The sequence below is a fragment of the Rhinopithecus bieti genome, unplaced genomic scaffold, assembly GCF_001698545.2.
Source record: "Rhinopithecus bieti isolate Rb0 unplaced genomic scaffold, ASM169854v2 scaffold_12155, whole genome shotgun sequence".
NCBI lineage: Eukaryota > Metazoa > Chordata > Mammalia > Primates > Cercopithecidae > Rhinopithecus > Rhinopithecus bieti.
In genome coordinates this window covers 2,864,284-2,882,563 of record NW_016807423.1, presented here as the reverse complement: position 1 = coordinate 2,882,563, position 18,280 = coordinate 2,864,284, and the positions used below count along the sequence as shown (strand labels likewise).

At 45.3% G+C, this 18,280-nt stretch overlaps 1 protein-coding gene across 1 annotated transcript in view; it reads left to right on the top strand.

The window, feature by feature from the left end:
• Positions 1-10,743, top strand: part of KLF17 (KLF transcription factor 17) — a 14,307-nt gene extending 3,564 nt beyond the window's left edge. Inside the window, exons 2-4 of the mRNA XM_017881694.1 lie at positions 5,930-6,773; positions 7,075-7,313; positions 10,131-10,743. Coding sequence (XP_017737183.1) covers positions 5,930-6,773; positions 7,075-7,313 — 1,083 coding nt within the window. The 3' untranslated portion in view covers positions 10,131-10,743. The remainder of the gene's footprint in view (positions 1-5,929; positions 6,774-7,074; positions 7,314-10,130) is intronic.
• The last annotated feature ends 7,537 nt before the right edge of the window (positions 10,744-18,280 follow it).

Sequence of the window (18,280 nt, the reverse complement as noted above, 5' to 3'; positions counted from 1 at the left end):
GTTTTTTGTATTTTTTAGTAGAGACGGGGTTTCACCGTGTTAGCCAGGATGGTCTCGATCTCCTGACCTCGTGATCCGCCCGCCTCGGCCTCCCAAAGTGCTGGGATTACAGGCTTGAGCCACCGCGCCCGGCCTGAGACAGAGTTTTGCCATATTGGCCAGGCTGGTCTTGAACTCCTGACCTCAAGTGATCCACCTCAGCCTCCCAAGGTGCTGGGATTACAGGCGTGAGTCACTGGACCTGGCAGAAAAATAAATTTTGTAATTCCACCATTCATTCTACATTTATTAGTTTGTATTCTTCTGTAAAGTAGGAATTAATATTTAACTGCAATCATTTGGTAATTTTGAAATTTTTTTTTCTTTTAGAGGCAGAATAAATGCTTAATTTAATCACTTCAATTAGTAATGTTCAAAGTTAGGATAAGAGCTCAGCTTTTGTCACTTGAGGTTGCAGTGAGCCATGATCATACCACTGTATTCCAGCTCAAAATGAGCCGTGATTGATTGCACCACTCACATCTCAGCCTCTGGAGCAGCTGGGACTACAGACACTTGCCACCACATCTGGCAATTTTTAATTTTTTTGTAGAGATGGGGGTCTCACCATGTTGCCCGGGCTGGTCTTGAACTCTGGGCCTCAAGCGATCCACCTGCTTCATAGTCTCAAAATCCTCAACCTGTGATAGTCTTGATAGGTTTTGTGTTTCTAGGAATTTGTCCATTTTATCCAGGTTATCCAGTTTGTTGGTGTGAAATTTTTCACAGTACTATATTATAATGTCTCCAATTTCATTTCTCATATTTAATCATTTGAGCCTTTTCTTTTTCCTTAGTTGATCTAGCTAAATGTTTGGCAATGTTGTTAATCTTTCCTAAGAACTTAGTTTCATTGATTTTTCTCATTCCTTCCTTCTGCTGGTTTGGGGTTTAGTGTATTTTTCTAGTTCTTTAAGTTATAAAGCTATGTTGTTGGTTTGAGATCTTTTTTATTGTAAGCATTTAAACGAGTAGATTTTCCCCTTACCGCTGCTTTTGCTGTATCCCATAAGATTTGGTAGCTATGTTTTCATTTTTATTGGTCTCTAAGTATTTTCTAATTTTCATTGTGATTTTTTTATTTGACCCATTGATTGTTTCAGAGAGTGCTGTTTAATTTCCAGAGATTTGTAAATTTTCTAGTTTATCTGGTTGTGGGTCAGAGAATATTCTTTGTATGATACCTTATGATACCTTTTTTTTTTTGCTTTTTTTCTAAAAGCGGCAAGGGAAAAGTGTCTTTCTTTTAAAATCTATTGAGACTTAATTTGTGATCTACTATCCGTTTTTAACCCATTCTGCCAATATCTGTCTTTTGGAAAGTATTATCCATTTACTTTCCAAAGTATTTTACTTGCAAGGAAGGATTTAATTCTGCCATTTTTTTCCTCATTTCCAGCATTGTCTTTTTGTTTAATTGATTTTTTATAGTGAAACTTACATTTCCTTATAGCACAATTTCCTTGTGTGTGTGTGTGTGTGTGTGTATGTGTATGTGTGTGTGTGTATATATATATTTTTGGAGACAGAGTCTCGCTCTGTTGCCCAGGCTGGAGTGCAGTGGCTGGATCTCAGCTGACTGCAACCTCTACCTCCCAGGTTCAAGTGATTCTCCTGCCTCAGTCTCCCGAGTAGCTGGGACTACAGGCATGTGCCACCATGCTCGGCTAATTTTTATGTTTTTAGTAGAGATGGGATTTTACCATGTTGGCCAGGCTGGTCTCGAACTCCTGAGCTCAAGTGATCCACACACCTTGGTCTCCCAAAATGTTGGGATTACAGGCGTGAGCTGCTGTGCCTGGCCCCTTTTGCATATATTCTCTAGCTGTTTTCTTTGTGGTTGCCATGGGGAACACATTTGACATCCTACTTATAACATTCTAATTTGAATTTATACCAGATTAACTTTAATAGCACATAAAAACTTCTTCTGTATAGCTCCATTCCCACCTCTTTTCAGTTACTGATCTCACAAAATTACATTTTTATGCATTGTATGTCAAAAAATAAGATCATAAATTTTATGCATTCTTTTAAATCATGTAGAAAACAAAAAGTGGAGTTATATATCAAAGTTAAAATAATACTCACTTTTATCATTGTCCATATATTACCCTTATCAGAAATTTTTCTTATGACGGATTTCTTCCCATGGCTTCAAGCTACTGTCTAGCGTTGTTTCATTTCAACCCGAAGGACTGCAATTAGCGTTTCTTGCAGGACATGTCTAGTGGTAATGGTCTCTCAGCTTTTGCCTATCTTGGAATGTCTAATTTCTTCCTCATTTTGGAAAGACAGTTTTGCCATATATAGGATGGTTGGTAGTTATTTTTTTTCCTTTAGTACTTTGAATATATCAACCCATGGTCTTAGTGTCCAAGGTTTTTGATTAAAGAACTACAGGTAATTTGTGGGATCCCCTATAAGCACTGAGTCACTTCTCTTGCTATTTTCAAGATTCTCTCTTTGTCTTGGGTTTTCAACAGTTTTATTTTTATTTTTTATTTTTGAGACAGGGTCTCGCTCTCTGGAATGCAATAGCACGATCTCTGCCTCCTGGGTTCAAGCGATTCTCCTGCCTCAGCCTCCCGAGTAGCAGGGATTACAGGCACCTGCCACCACATCTGGCTAATTTTTGTATTTTTAGTTGAGACGGGGTTTCACCATGTTGGCCAGGCTGGCCTTGAACTTCTGACCTCAAGTGATCCACCTGCCTTGGCCTCCAAAAGTGTTGGAATTACAGGCGTGAGCCACCACGCCTGGTCTCAACTATTTTATTATAATGTTTCTTGGTATAGGTCTGTGAGTTTATCCTACTTGAATTTTGTTGAGCTTCTTGGATGTTTGTATTCATATCTGGAAGTCTCTTCAGTGGGAAGGGGAGGGGGTTGTAACATTGGGGGTTGAGTTGCCACAGTGGCTGCCTACCTTGTCTGCACCTCATAATCAGAAACAGCAAATAACAATCAGGACATAGATCCCCAGTAGTTGGAGGACAAGGTTTTTATTGCGCCCTCTGGCTCGTGCAAGTTGCTCCAGGAACATGGGGTGTGTATGGGTAGTTACTACCTACCTAAGAATTTAGGTTGACCAAAATTAACTGCAATTTACTTTCAAAGCCTTCCCTTGGAAGGTACAAGCCTTAAAACCCTGCACCATTCCAAAACACTTATAACAGGCAAATGCTGCCAGTGCGATAGTTACCTTGCTGGGGACACATGTTGCTGGTGCTTCCTACCCTGCCATCTTCCTTGATATCACTTCGTGTTTCCTTTTGACCCAATCCTAATCTTTGAAAGCTCTCTTATTTTCAGGCATGAAATGTACCAGCCTCCCTTAAACCTTCCTTTTCCCAGTCTTAGAGTCAGGAAATTCTTGGTCTAACTTTTAGCAAGGAATAGAATTAGAGACAAGTCTAGGCTCTAGAGGCACGCATTGTTATTAGAGTCACAGTTGCTTCGATGGGCTATTTTACTGGACAGAGCTAAAAAAAAATGTGTATTTTTACACTGTGAATTTGTATAGAATATTGCCTATTTAAATTTAGCATTATTATTATTATTTTTTGAGATGGGGCCTCACTCTGTCACCTAGGCTGGACCGCAGTGATGCGATCACAGCTCGCTGCAGCTTCGACTTCCCAGGCTCAAGTGATCCTTTCCACTTCAGTTTCCTGAGTGGCTGGGACCACAGGCACATGCTACCATGCCTGGCTAGTTTTTTGTTCTTTGTAGAGATGAGGATTCCCTATGTTGCTCAGGCTTGTCTTGAACTCCTGGACTCAAGGGATCCTTCCACCTGGGCCTCCCAAGGATCTAGGATCATAGGCATGAGCCACTGTGCCCAGCAATACTAACTTATTTTAAACCATATTGCTAAAAATAACACTCAAACAGAAAAGTGAATGTAAGTACAGCTTCTACAAAGTAATGAACTGTTACAAAGTAAAACCTGTGAAACTGTCATTCAGGTCAAGAAATAGAAGCCCGTCCAGTGTCCCTTTCTTATCTTTCCCCATTCCCTACTCTCTAATATAACTCCTATCCTGTAGTCTGGATGTTTTGTTTTGAATTTCCCTATTTCTGTCCTGTGATGTTCCTATAATTGCTGCAAAAGTTGTAATTGCTTCAAGTTTTGCCTTCTTTCCTCCCTTCCTCCCTTCCTTCCTTCTTTCCTTCCTTCCTTCCTTCTTTCCTTCCTTCCTTCGTTCCTTCTTTGAACTCCTGACCTCAAGTAATCTGCCCGCCTCAGCGAGTCGATCTCTTCTCTTCTCTTCTCTTCTCTTCTCTTCTCTTCTCTTCTCTTCTCTTCTCTTCTCTTCTCTTCTCTTTCTTGTGTTTGAATGTTGTTACATTTTCCCTTGATTTGTAGCAATAATTTTCTGGTGATTTTTTTTATTGCAATCTTCAATTTCTTTCTTGATGGTTTAGTATCTTGTATGGATACCCTATTTTAAACTTCTCTTTTGGTTGTCATATTTGAATGGATTGTTCTTTTCTGGACCATCCCAATTGAAGAGTGAATAGGAGATGATGGGGTAGCTTTATTGGTTTCTCAACTCAACAGCTCCCTCTTCTATTGCTACAGCAATGGATTTTGTTGTTGTTGTTGTTGCTTGTTGCTTGTCTTCTTGAGACAGGGTCTCACTCTGTCAGCACAGGCTGGAGTACAGTGGCACAATCTCAGCTCACTGCAACCTCTGCCTCCTGGACTCAAGTGATTCTCCTGCCTCAGCCTCCCAAGTAGCTGGGACTACAGGCACACACCACCATACCTAGCTGATTTTTGTTTTTGAAATTTCTGAGCTCAAGCAATCCACCTGCCTTGGCCTCCCAAAGTGCTGGGATTACACAGTTGTGAGCCACCGTGCCTGGCCTACTGACAGTTTTTAAAAACATGGTTCTTGGCTCCTATCCTATTTTAAGACCTTCTACCACCAATCTCTTTCCTACCCTTCATGCAAGTCAGTCATCGAGGGATACTGCCCCTGACTTCCAGGCAATCCCCATCCCTTTTTTTAAGAAGTGTTTTGTTCACATCTGCCTTTCCCCCATATCTCCACCAATGCTTGATCTCAGACCTGCCCAGGCAGTTCCCACTCGGGGCAGATGCTCTTCCATAGGCAAATATTTGCAGATGATGTCTAAGTTTTGCTAAAGCCAAGACCCATCTGCAGCCTCAATTCCTTCTATCTTTGTGGCTTTCTGCACCCGTTCTGCTGGTTTAGGATGTTCTTTCACTTTCACACTTATGTATAATTTGGAATTTGGGCCAGGCACGGTGGCTCATGCCTGTAATCCCAGCACTTTGGGAGGCTGAGGCAGGCAGATCATCTGAGATCAGGAGTTCGAGATCAGCCTGACCAACATGGAGAAACCCCGTCTCTACGAAAAATACAAAATTAGCCGGGCGTGGTGGTGCATGCCTGTAATCCCAGCTACTCACGAGGCTGAGGCAGGAGAATCACTTGAACCCAGGAGACAGAGGTTGTGGTGAGCCGAGATTGCGCCATTGCATCCAGTCTGGGCAACAAGAGTGAAACTGTCTCAAAAAAAAGAAAAAAATAAATTGGAGTCTGAACATTTTCTCAGAGTTTTGCTGAAGGTGTAGGTTATGGACTGTTTTATTTGTTCTCTTTGTTGCTTTGTGTGACATAAAAACCAGAAACATGTCCGAGAGAAAGTGGCATGAGTTACGGCTAGGCTTCTATGGGGCTTGTATCAGCCAGACCGCATGTGAGAAAGCCCAAGCTGGAAAATGGTCTGGAGGCAGGATATTTCAAGCAAGAGATGGAAACAGAGGGCTGGATTAGGATGGGGTCTGGGAACGAAGAGGAGGGACATGTGGAACTGGAATTTGAGCAAAAATCACCTGACTCTTTCTCCCCAAGGATAATGAGAACTCAGTACCCATCTTGAACGTGTCTTCGTCTTCTGGAAGCTCTGGAGTGCACACCTCTTGGAACCAAGGCCTACCAAGCATTCAGCACTTTCCTCACAGCACAGAGATGCTGAGGTCCCCCTTGGTGTCTGTTGAGGCGCCGGGGCAGAATATGGATGAAGGAGGGCCACAGTTCAGTATGCTACTGCCTGAGCGTGGTGTGAGCTACTGCCCCCAAGCGACTCTCACTCCGTCCCAGATGATTTACTGTCAGAGAGTGTCTCCCCTTCAGCAAGAGATGACGATTTTCAGTGGGCCCCAACTAATGCCCATAGGAGAGCCCAATATTCCAAGGGTGGCCAGACCCTTCAGCGGGAATCTAAGGATGCCCCCCAGTGGGCTGCCAGTCTCGGCTTCCACTGGAATCCCAATGATGTCCCACGCTGGGAACCCTCCGATGCCTTACCCTGGCCTCTCGACAGTGCCTTCTGAAGAAACATCGTTAGGCCCAACCATGCTTTCCACTGAGGCCCAGGCAGTGCTCCCGTCCGTGGCTCAGATGTTGCCCCCACAAGATGCCCATGACCTTGGGATGCCTCCAGCTGAGCCCCAGTCATTGCTGGCTTTAGGGTCTCAGGACTCTCTTGTGACTCAGCCGGACTCTCAAGAAGGCCCATTTCTACCGGAGCAGCCCAGACCTGCTCCACAGACAGCAGAGAAGAACTCCAGGCCTCAGGAAAGGACTGGTAGAGGGGACTCCTCGGAGGCAAGGCCTTACCGCTGCAACTATGAGAACTGCGGAAAAGCTTATACCAAACGCTCCCACCTGGTGAGCCACCAGCGCAAGCACACAGGTGAAGGAGGTGTCAGGTGGGGTGGGGATGGAGGAGTCTCTGGGCTTTCAATTTGTCCTGGGACATTGGTGGGTAATTGTTTGGGATGAGCCTTTCCTCTTCCAAGCTTAGAACTAAGCTAGACTGGCTCCCCGACTTGCCATACAGGAGGACTAGGGTGGGCACTCCTGGTTATGTTGCCGCTCCCTGGTTCCCTGGACCTTCCCTTTTGAATCCTCAACCTGGACTGCTCTGCCTCACAGAGTCGGACCCCTTCCTTCCTACTCTATTCTCAATTCCATCTCTCCCTTGTCATTCCCAGGTGAGAGGCCCTATTCTTGCAACTGGGGAAGTTGTTCGTGGTCTTTCTTCCGTTCTGATGAGCTGAGACGACATATACGGGTACACACCAGATATCGACCATATAAATGTGATCAGTGCAGCCGGGAGTTCATGAGGTCTGACCATCTCAAGCAACACCAGAAAACTCATCGGCCAGGACCCTCAGACCCACAGACCAACAGTAGAGAGCAGGACGGTCCTCCTGCTGCTGGTCCTTAGGTCAGTCTCCTCTCCTCATTCTGGCTTTTTCCTTTTTTTTTCTTTTTTTTTTTGAGATGGAGTCTCACTCGGTCTCCCAGGCTGGAGTGCAATGGCGTGATCTGGTTCACTGTACCCTCCACCTCCCAGGTTCAAGTGATTTTCCTGTCTAAGCCTCCCGAGTAGCTGGGACTACAGGCACGTGCCACCATGCCTGGGTAATTTTTTGTATTTTTAGGAGAGACGGGGTTTCACCGTGTTAGCCAGGATGGTCTCGATCTCCTGACCTCGTGATCTGCCCACCTCGGCCTCCCAAAGTGCTGGGATTACAGGCATGAACCACCACACCCAGCCTCATTCTGGCTTTTCTACACAGATCTTACCTGCCTCTGGCTAGAACTTCTCTTCGGTAGGTGTAGGATTAGATGAAGACAGGAGGATTATGAGTCAGTGTTGAAGCCCACACGAAGTTCTGCAGCCAGTTAGAGACTCCTCAAACCTCGTCTTGGATGCCGTTAACCTCTCTGGGGCCACCTGCTTCTGCTGGAGTTTAGTCAGATGGGAATGTGGAGTACAGTAGAGATTGGGAGCTTCATTAAAAAGCTCTTGATTTCTTGTGGCTCTCCAGCTTAAAACCCTTTAATGACTCCTTTGCTTGCTACATAAAATCCAGTTTCCAGAGCCAGACTATATTCAAATCCTGAATTTGCCACTTAATATCCTTGTGACCTTGAGAAAGTTCTTGGATCACTATGCCTTGTTTCTTCTTCCAGAAAATGAAAAAACTAGTTTTGGACTGTATTGGGCATGGCACATATGGCATCAGATTCTCCCTGTCACTCACTGGCCACGTACCCAGAGCTTCTGTTTCTTCCCACCACTTCACAAACTTGGATGGAATGCCCTAGCATAGGGCATGGGATCTGGCATCCCAAGTTGCTGCTAGCAAACTTAGAAGTATGGGAAAATTTATTTATTTATTTGAGACAGAGTCTTGCTCTGTCCCCGTGGCTGAAATGCAGTGGTGCAATCTCAGCTCACTGCAACCTCTGCCTCCTAGATTCAAATGATTCTCCTGAGGCAGGAGAGCCTGAATAGCTGGGATTACAAACACACACCACCACGCCCGGCTAATTTGTGTATTTTTTGTAGAGACAGGATTTCACCATGTTGGCCAGGCTAATCTCAAACTCCTGACCTCAAATGGCCCACCCACCTCAGCCTCCCAAAATGCTGGGATTACAGGCATAAGCCACAGTGTCTGACTGGGAGTTAGTATTTATGGGATAAAATTTGAGGCCGGGTGCAGTGGCTCATGCTTTTAATCCCAATGCTTTGGGAGGCCAAGGCAGGTGGATCATAAGGTCAGGAGTTCGAGACTAGCCTGGCCAATATGGTGAAACCCTGTCTCTACTAAAAATACAAAAATTAGCTGGGCATGGTGGAGTATGCTTGTAGTCCCAGTTACTCGGGAGGCTGAGGCAGGAGAATGGCTTGAACCTAGGAGGTGGAGGTTGTGGTGAGCTGAGATTGCACCATTGCATTCTAGCCTGAGTGACACAGCAAGACTCCATCTAAAAAAAAAAAAAAAAATTTTTTTAACTAGTGGAAAACGGGAGATAGGTGAGACTCAGGCAGATCAATTCCCCCTTTTTCCCTCCCTTTCATGAATTGCTGCATGGCACCAATTCTCCAAAACAGTACCATCAATGGGGAGACCTCCCAAGTAGCCAGTGGACACAACTACTGTGGCCTCCGCAGGGCTTGTCATGAAGCAGTGCCCAGACTGCTAAATACATCACCTGGGGTTACTTCCCTTTCTTTCCTGCTTTTCTTCCATTTTTTCACTTCCAATGCCTTGGGTTTGCACCTCTCCAAGTAAAACACCAGTACTTAGTTCTTGTTTTCAGGCTCTATTTTCTAGGTGACTGAGGGCTAGGAGGGAAAGGAGGGCCTAAGACTGGGGCAGATAAAGATGAATCCCACTGTAACTTCTGCTTCTCCCACCTTCCTTAGGTCGCTGGACTACCAAGCACCAGATATTAAGTGGCCTATCTTTCCCTGCTGTCCCTTGGGGTTAAGGGGATAATGACTATCATGGCAAACCAGCCAGGTTGTTTAGAACCTCTTATCTAGACTTGGCAGGCTGTTTGACTCTAGCAAACTGATAGAGAGAAAGGAACTTGGCCAAGCTATCAAGTGCAGAGCTAGAATCCCAACCAGGATCTGTCTGCCCCAGAGGTGGTCTCTTCCCTAAGAAGATGGTGCCTTCTATGGGTGTTTCCTGAGCCCAGGCTGCTGCCAAGCACAGATGAATCACAGCTGGTTTCTGTGCTCAAGGGACTGTCTTAATCTGGGGACTCAGAGGTCCACCTCTGTACAGTGGCCATGGGAAGGAACCCCTAACTGGAGGGGTCAGAAAGGCTTGTCATGAAGCAGTGCCCAGACTGCTAAATACATCACCAGGTAATCCCAGTAAGAGTGTAACACCTGGCCCGGCACGGTGGCTCAAGCCTGTAATCCCAGCACTTTGGGAGGCCGAGACGGGCGGATCACGAGGTCAGGAGATCGAGACCATCCTGGCTAACAGAGTGAAACCCCGTCTCTACTAAAAAATACAAAAAACTAGCTGGGCGAGGTGGCGGGCGCCTGTAGTCCCAGCTACTCGGGAGGCTGAGGCAGGAGAATGGCCGGAACCTGGGAGACGGAGCTTGCAGTGAGCTGAGATTGTGCCACTGCACTCCAGCCTGGGCGACAGAGCGAGACTCCATCTCAGGAAAAAAAAAAAAAAGAGTGTAACACCTAGTAATCCCTCAAATTTTGAAATAAACTGAACAGGTGAATGAAGAAGGAAGAGGATTCCAGGCAGAGAACACTGGACGTGGCAACTGTTCAGAGGAGAGGCAGTCTTCAACATTCATTCAGCAAATGTTTTTTGAGCCTACAATACTGAGCGCACCAAGGCTGTGATGGTGAGGAGCATGAAGTTAACTAAAGGATGTGTCAGAGAAAGACTTCTCAAGGAGATGCCTCCGTCAGACCCGAAGGACTCATGGGTGCTAGCTGAACCTCCCATTTCTTGGACATATACCGTTGGATATGTCTATCTTCTGGAAACTATGGCATGGACAGTAAGGATTCAGAGGTGCATGAAGGCACCCTGCCTCTGCAGAGCAGAAAGATCATAGACAACATTTATGAATGTACCCAGTGCTGCCAAGAAGAGAAGCTGGTCCTCTGCAGGTTCAAGCCTATCTGGGCCTCTGGGGAAGCCCCACAGCCTTGGCTGTGCCTGTCCCTGCCCTCCCACCCCTACCCTGACCCTGTCCTGCTTTGCTGCCTTTGTCTGTGTTACTAGTGGCCCCAGTATACCTGGGATGGACATCCAGGTGCCCTTCATCCAAGCTCCCACGTGAGGGGAGTGGACATGATTAAAAGAACAGGGGCAGAAGGGGCTCATTTATGACCCATTCCCTAGCCCCAGGGATTGAAGTCTTGGGTACTCAAAGTTTCTTTCTACCAGGGCACCAGATCCCTTCCATGGAGCAGGCCATCTCGTGTTCACTGGGCCAGGGCTGGTCTCTGTTCCCCAGCCCACCTGGCTCACACACAGCCTCGTGGGTAGGGTCAGCAAACCAAATTGCTTGTTGTTGGAATGTAGGATGAGAGGTCTGCTTGGTGATCTAGCATTTTCACCAAGAAATGGATGTGGAGAGGACCAGAGTGATCAAGGGTGTATGATGTGCACTACAACGGTGGGCAAAACAGGCTCCTGCTCCTGTGGAGATCACAATCTAGTGGAGGAGGGATGTTACTAGAGGTGCACAAGGTGGGCCCGGTGCGGTGGCTCATGCCTGTAATCCCAGCACTTTTGGAGGTCGAAGCAGGCGGATCACTTGAGGTTAGAGGTTCGAGACCAGCCTGGCCAAAAAGGTGAGAACCCGTCTCTACAAAATACAAAAATTAGCCTGGCATATGGTGGGTGCCTGTAATCCTAGCTACTCGGGAGGCTGATGGGAGAATCACTTGAACCCGGGAGATGGAGGTTGCAGTGAGCTGAGATCTTGCCATTGCACTCCAGCCTGGGTGACTGAGCGAGATTCTATCTCAAAACAAGCAAACAAAACAAAAAAGACTTGTGAACTCTCTAGTAGATTTTGAATCCTGCCTCTGCCATTTCCTGGCTATGAGGTGTCTTGGGAAATTTACTTATCACTCTTGCTTCTGATAGTAAAGGGGATGGTGAGATAGATTCAAGATGGAGAGATAAGGTTGAAAGTGTTTTCTTTGGCTGCAATGTGGAGATAAGATTAGAGCGAGGCTGTAAGGGAGAGGAAGGGACATAGCAGTATTTCAGGTGAGAGTCAAGGTGGCTTTCGCCAGGGTATGAGAGTGGAGGTAGGGAGAAGTAGGAAAGTGATAGTTAACCGGATTTGGTAGTTGAGGGCGAGGTCAAGGGTGACTTCCAGGTTCCTGGCTTGTGTTATAAGTAACACAGAAGAAGAATGGATGAACTTCATTTGTTTTCCATTGATTGTGATATCTATCATAACCTGCAAGAAATATTTTGTATATCTCCAATTTAATAATAAAATGCACTCATGTTAGGAAGGTCAAAAAAAAAAAGGAAAAAATAAAATAAAATATTTACCCCTAAGATCAGGCCTGTAATCCCAGCACTTTGGGATGGCAAGGCAGAGGATAACTTGAGGCCAGGAGTTTGAGACCAGCAAGATCTTGTCTCTATAAAAAATAAAATAAGAAAAAGAAGGAAAAATAATCTAATACATTTAAAGCTTTGAATTCCCCATCCTCCTTTGCAGAGGTAACCACTATACTGAATTTTGATTAATCTCGCCTTAGTTATTTATTGTTTTTACCACATAATGTATCTGTTCTTAAATATAGTGATTGGTTTTATATGGTTTTGAACTTACCTTTATTCTGTTTAGGATTCATTGAACTTTTTCAATCTAAATGTTTGGTAGTCTTAATAAAATTTGGAAAAATTTTGGGCATTGTTTTGTCAAATTTTGGCGTTCTCCTCCACCTTCTATTTCTGACACACAGTCTGCTCCTGAGGGAGCACTTGATATTGTCCCTCAGGTCACTGATGCCCTGTTCATTTATTTCAGTTCTCTTTTCTTTTCTTTTCTTTTTTTTTTTTTTGAGACTGAGTCTTGCTCTGTTGCCCAGGCTAGAGTGCAATGGCTCGATCTTGGCTCACCACGACCTCCACCCCCCGGGTTCAAGTGATTCTTGTTCCTCAGCCTCCCAAGTAGCTGGGATTACAGGTGTGCACCACCACACCCAGCTAATTATATTTTTAGTAGAGACTGTGTTTCTCCACGTTGGTCAGGCTGGTCTTGCACTCCTGACCTCAGGTGATTTGCCCTCCTCGGCCTCCCAAAGTGCTGGGACTACAAGTGTGAGCCACCACACCTTGGGGGTTTTATATAATGTGAAATCCTTGGTGGATTGTTATAATATATAAGGGTTGTAGTGAAATTTGAAGAAATGTTTGGTGTTTTTGAATGGGTTGGAAGTATGTTACTATTTTCATATTTAGGTTAATGAAATAAAACTTTAAAATTCATGATCTAGCAGATTAGATCTGGATAATGAGGAACAGCTGTATGATCTTTTCTTTTTATAGTTGTGCTTCACATAAGACTCTAGTGCACTCTCAGATTTCTCTGGTCTCTCACCCCTCCCCCCCCGCCCCTACCCTGGTGTGTTAACAATGTAGAGAATTTTTGTTTGGGGTTGTTATGGATTCTTTATATTGACCTTAGTAATAACATGGATGAAATCTTAGAGATAAGTGTTGAAAACAAGGGAGTTTCAGAAGACTATATATAGCTTAGTATAATATTTATGAAGCTCAAAATAAAAAAACCTACAAATTATCTTTGAATACATGCATTTTTGATAAATGTATCAAAGGAATTTATATATACAAAATTCAGGGTAGTCATCAATTCTAGAAGATAGAAGGATGGGTAGGGGAGCTGACCAGACTTGGCACACAGCCAGGGCATTGCAGTTTTCTGAAAGGAGCCATAGTCAAGGACTTGGCATCCCCACCGTAAGGCAGATTCACTGTACACTGGTTATCAGCTTGTCTGAGTCCAGTGAGATCCAATGACACCCATACACACAACAAGTTAAATAAAATAGGTTTATTACTAACAGACAGCAAAGGACAACAATCTAGGATTCATTGGGAGTTAGTCCCCCAAGGTTCAGGAAAGCTGCCCCCGAGGATGGAGTCTTAACTGCATGTGCCCTACTTGTACCACAGCTGAAGGGCCCCAGAAAGCAGCCAGCCCAGAGTTTTATACCCTGGGTTTATGTGGGTCGTTGAAGGACAATGGTGCTTCAGTGCAGAGGCCTCCTTATTTGGGGTCTTGGCTAAGGCTGTCTCTCCTATCTGTTCTGTAGCAGTCAGTAAATAAGGCTTGATCATTCCTTTCCATCTGGCTCATTGTTCCGACTGGCCATCTCAACACCTGATTGCATGACACTGGGTGATGAGCTCTTACAGGTGCTCATTTTTTTCTACTTATAACTTAAATATCCTATTCAATATATTTCATATATAATATTACACAACATCTTTTTTTTTTTGAGACAAGGTCTCACTATGTCACCCAGGCTAGAGTGCAGTGGTACAGTGGTGTGAATATAGCTCACTGCAACTCCAACTACTGAGCTCAAGTGATCCTCCCATCTCAGCCTCCCAAGTAGCTGGGACTATAGGTGCACACCACCACACCCAGCTAATTTTTGTTTTTTGTTTTTTTTTTTTTTTTTGTAGAGGCAGAGTTTCACCATATTGCCCAGGCTAGTCTAGAACTCCCCAGGCTCAAGCAATCTGCCCATCGTGGCCTCCCAAAGTACTGGGATTACAGGCGTGAGCCCCAACTGACCCAGGTTGAACTTCTGAATAGGCTAAGTACTCATCTAAGCAAAGTCCATTTAACCTGAGACCACTTTACACTGGACGTGACTGAGCATCCCCTCCTTTTCAACACATAGGAATGAAGCTCCAAAGAAACATGGACTCAGCTACAGAAAAAAAAAAAAAAAAAAAGTTCCATATTCTTTACCCTCTGAGTTATATACATATCAATCTCAATCATCTACACAGATACATTTTTACAAGTACACATACAGGTAAATGCAGAGTAAGATCTAGAAGGATTCACAGCATGCTGATAAAAGCAGTTACCCTGAGAGAGGGCAATGAATGAAGAGTGCTTCCGGTTTCAAGTTGAAAGTCATCCAGTTTTTATATGAAAATGCATATACCTATTTTCTTTGCATGTTTTAGAAAACTTATGAATATTAAGCACCTACTAGCTACTGGCATAGGGAAATAGGGGAGCTTGTTCAAGGGAAACAAACTCAGTAGGGAGAATCTTTTAGCTGTACACATTTCCTCATGGGCTGAAGGGTTCATAATCCTGGGTGAACATTGTGGACCTTTGCATGCTGCTTTAGGTGATCAGATCTTGCAAAATTCTTGTTGCATATTGAACACAGGTAAGGCCGTTCCCCAGTGTGCCTTTTCTTGTGTCTGTTGAGCTCATCTGAGCGGGTGAATTTCCATGTACATCCTTCTACATCGCATATGTAGGGCTTCTCCCCTGGAAGAAGAGAGAGAGAGAGACCTGTCATACATCAAGGTGAGGTAGGGCAGGGACATTGAAAGTGAACAAGAAAAAGTTTTTGAGCAAGTTGGAGTGGGAGAGGGAGAGCCAAAGGAGACGGGAGTGAGGGAGGTGAGTGAAGGAGGAGGGGAATGAGGGCCGCAAAAGCTGGAAAGACAAGAGGAAAACTGTGAGGAAGGGAACAAAAGGAAAGGAAGAAGAAAAAAAAAACAGAAGGAGAGACAGACAGTTATTGGCAGGCAAGTTAGTGGGGGGAATAAGGAGGATGAGGGAAGTGGGGCCTGGGGGGCGCTGTCACTATGAAGTGACGATCCCAGCAGAAATAGCGTCAAGAACATCTACCTGCAAGAGGCCAAAGAAATCCCTTCACTTCTTCCCATGAAACCAGCAGTCAATACCACTAAAGGCTATAGCCAGCCTGGCTCTGGTCCAAGACTAGAGCCTGTCCCTAGGACTGCTTCATCCCCGCTTCTGAAGGTGCCAACATTTTCTATTACAGAATCTTCTTGAATTCTTGGCTTAAAGGAAGTGGCAGCAATCTCAAATGCTCCCAGGGCTTTGTAAAGGCACAAATCTGTAGCCACTTGCCCCTCACCCCTGTTCCCGGGCCCTCACTCACCGGTGTGCTTGCGCATATGGGTTCGGAGGTGGCAAGCCTTTTTATAAGACTTCTTGCAGTTCTCGTAAGTGCAGATGTAGGGCCTCGAAACCTCAGGATTCTTCCAGAACTGGCAGCTCTGTGTCTTCTGCTTTTCTGGAACTTGTCCTTGAATCAAATGGGAACTTGAAAAGCATGGGAATCCTGGGTGTGGCAATGATGAGAACTGATGGGATATCATATATCCCCCATAAAGGCTGTGGTCATTAGTGAGCATTGTCATATTGCCCACCTGAAGAGTCAGCATCTGGTCCCCATTGAGGGTCGGGTTGCCACTATATGTTGCCATCTGGCCTCCACAGAGAGCCTGGTTGTCAATGGAGGTCATATTCTGCCCCCCGTAGAGGGTCTGGTTACTAGTGGAGGTCATCATCTGCTCTCTACAGACAGTCTGGTTACCAGTGGAGGTCGTCATCTGCTCCCCGTAGAGGGTCTGGTTACCAGTGGAGGTCGTCATCTGCTCTCCACAGAGGGCCTGGTTACCAGTGGAGGTCGTCATCTGCTCCCTGTAGAGGGCCTGGTTACCAGTGGTGGTTGTCACTTGCTCCCCACAGAGGGTCTGGTTATCAGTGGAAGTCATCATTTGCCCTCCATAGAGGTCTAGGCTGGTTGTCATCTGGCCCCCAGAGAGGGCCTCATCGCCACTGGAAGTCACTGTATGACTATCAGTGAAGATCTGGTCACTACTGAAGGTCACCTGGTCCCCACAGAGAGTCTGGTTATCACTGAGGGTCTTCATCTGTTCTCCATGCAGGGCTGGTATCTGACTCTCAGTGAGGGTCTGGTCACTACTTGGAGTGTTCAGCTGGTTACTTTCATTGGAGATTGTCATTTTGCTTGCAGTGATGGCTGTCTTCTGGCAATCAGTGGGTGATGACTTTGGGGTGTCAGTAACATCTGTCATCTGGGAGCCTGCTGTGTGTTTTATCTGATCAAAGGAAGTCACTTTCTGGCCCATGGAATAAGTCTCATTTAGGTCTTCAAGGGCCATATCAAGGTCTTTAAGAGGGTGCATTGTTAAGTCCTGGGTGAGAACTGTCCCAGGGATGTTAGTGCATGCAGAAGTCATCATTGTGGGCCCCAGGGGAGGCATCGTCTTGCTCCGGGTTGACTCATGTTGGCTCTCCTCAGCATGGGCAGTCAGAGGCATACAGTTCTGTGGTTCTGGTGCATCTGGGGTTTCTGCCCATTTTGTATGTCGCTCAGAGAGATGCTGGAAAAAATTCTCAATTTCCTCAATTGCCTGGAGGAGACTGGAATCCATCTCTTTGCTGTTGCCTGATGACTGAACTGGATCTTTAGTTATGGGATCCTGCAAAAAAGTTAATAGGTCAGGGGTTCATCCCAGCTCAAATTCCAATTCCCACATACCCTCCTTCTCCATCCCTGTTGAGCCCACCATATCTCTTGCCTAGAAGCCTGTAGTTGCCTCTCAACTGACTCTGGAGTTAACTTCATCCAGTGTACCCTCCACACACAGAGTAACATTTCAAAAGTGCAAACATTTCTCAAATGCAAACTTTTACTAAGCCACTCCTATCTACCAATGGAGGCAAGAATCTAGATGGATGCTGTGAATGTCCCATCATCCTCTGAAGAGATCTGACCCCAGAGACTTTTCCAAAGTCTCCTCTCCAGACATCTTACCAGAGATTCAGCTGATTAAACTTTCAAATAAATTATCTCATTTCATTTCCACCATGACCCCAGAAAATAAGGGTCATAATTAATCTCATTTTAAAGAAAATAGAAGTCCAGGGAGGTGAATTGACTTGGCCCAGGTGGAATACTCTTAACTTGTACTGGACCTATCTGGCTCTGGGTCCTTACAGTCCCCTAGATAAATGGGGACATTTCTCCCAGAGATCTCCCTGGGGGCACCCACTGATTCTGGCCTCCTGAGAACCATCCTGGAAACCACCAGCTTCTAGGAACCATTCTACTATGGACTGAATGTGTTTCTCCAAATTTTGTATGTTAAAACTGAATTTCCAATGTGATTGTATTAGAAGGTAGGGCCTTTGGGAGATGATTAGGTCATGGAGACAGAGCCTTCAAGAATGAGACGAGTGTTCTTCTAAGGGGCTGAGTTCTTTACTTCTACCAAGTGAGGACCCAGCTAAAAGGTGCCATCTATGAATCAGAAAGCATGCCCTTACCAGACAGCAAGTCTACCAGCTCCTGGACAGAACAAACTAAGACACATTCCAAGGAGCAGTTTCTTTGGAGACAGAGGCATAACTGTGCATATGGCAAGGTTTATATTTCTGTTCAAAGTGGCCATCCATATGCTTCTAGGCTTCCTATGTCTCTGGTATGAGGTGTATGTATGTATGTATGTGTTGTTTTCTCTGCCCCATATGATCTGCAAGAAGTGTCAAATTTATAATGAGCTCCCCAAAGCCACTATCTGGGTAGCCTCACATCTTTTTCATTCCCTGTGCCAGCCACTATCTGGGTAGCCTCACATCTTTTTCATTCCCTGTGCCTCTTCCCTGCTTTTGTCCTACTCTAGCCAGATCAGTCCACTCAGTTTTGCCATGTTCCTATCCAATCCATTGCTCAGTCTGCCCTACCTAGCCAAGTTATCTTATCTAATACGTTCTCCTTTCCTATCTCTGCCATCAAAGCCTGGTCCCTCCTGCCTTGTCCCG